At 44.2% G+C, this 285-nt stretch overlaps 1 protein-coding gene across 1 annotated transcript in view; it reads right to left on the reverse strand.

Moving 5' to 3' along the window:
- Positions 1-4: 4 nt before the first annotated feature.
- The window catches only part of LOC119585504 (uncharacterized protein DKFZp434B061-like), a 59,739-nt gene continuing 59,458 nt past the window's right edge, over positions 5-285 (reverse strand). The window contains exon 5 of the mRNA XM_037934148.1: positions 5-42. Within this exon, the coding sequence (XP_037790076.1) occupies positions 5-42 (38 nt within the window). The remainder of the gene's footprint in view (positions 43-285) is intronic.

A 285-nucleotide genomic window follows, 5' to 3' on the forward strand; every position in this document is an offset into this window, starting at 1 on the left:
ACAGTCACACCCCAGTGCTATTGTGAACACCAGCTCCAAGACCTGAGTTAGTACAAACATATTTAGATATAAATTTACAAAACCCTAACAGGACAAATATGCTGTCGGACTTCAACTTTTTTTTTCTGGGAACGCCAAACAAATATAGAAATCAGACAGATGGCCAGTGAAGTGCCCGGGAACAATAGGTACGGCGCACCTGGGAACAGGGAAGGACCGCCGCCGTGGAATTTTGTTTCTGAAAGTTTATTTATCTACCTGTCTCTATCCGCAGGTGGTACTGGT

Source organism: Penaeus monodon, chromosome 19 (assembly GCF_015228065.2).
Source record: "Penaeus monodon isolate SGIC_2016 chromosome 19, NSTDA_Pmon_1, whole genome shotgun sequence".
Taxonomy (NCBI): domain Eukaryota; kingdom Metazoa; phylum Arthropoda; class Malacostraca; order Decapoda; family Penaeidae; genus Penaeus; species Penaeus monodon.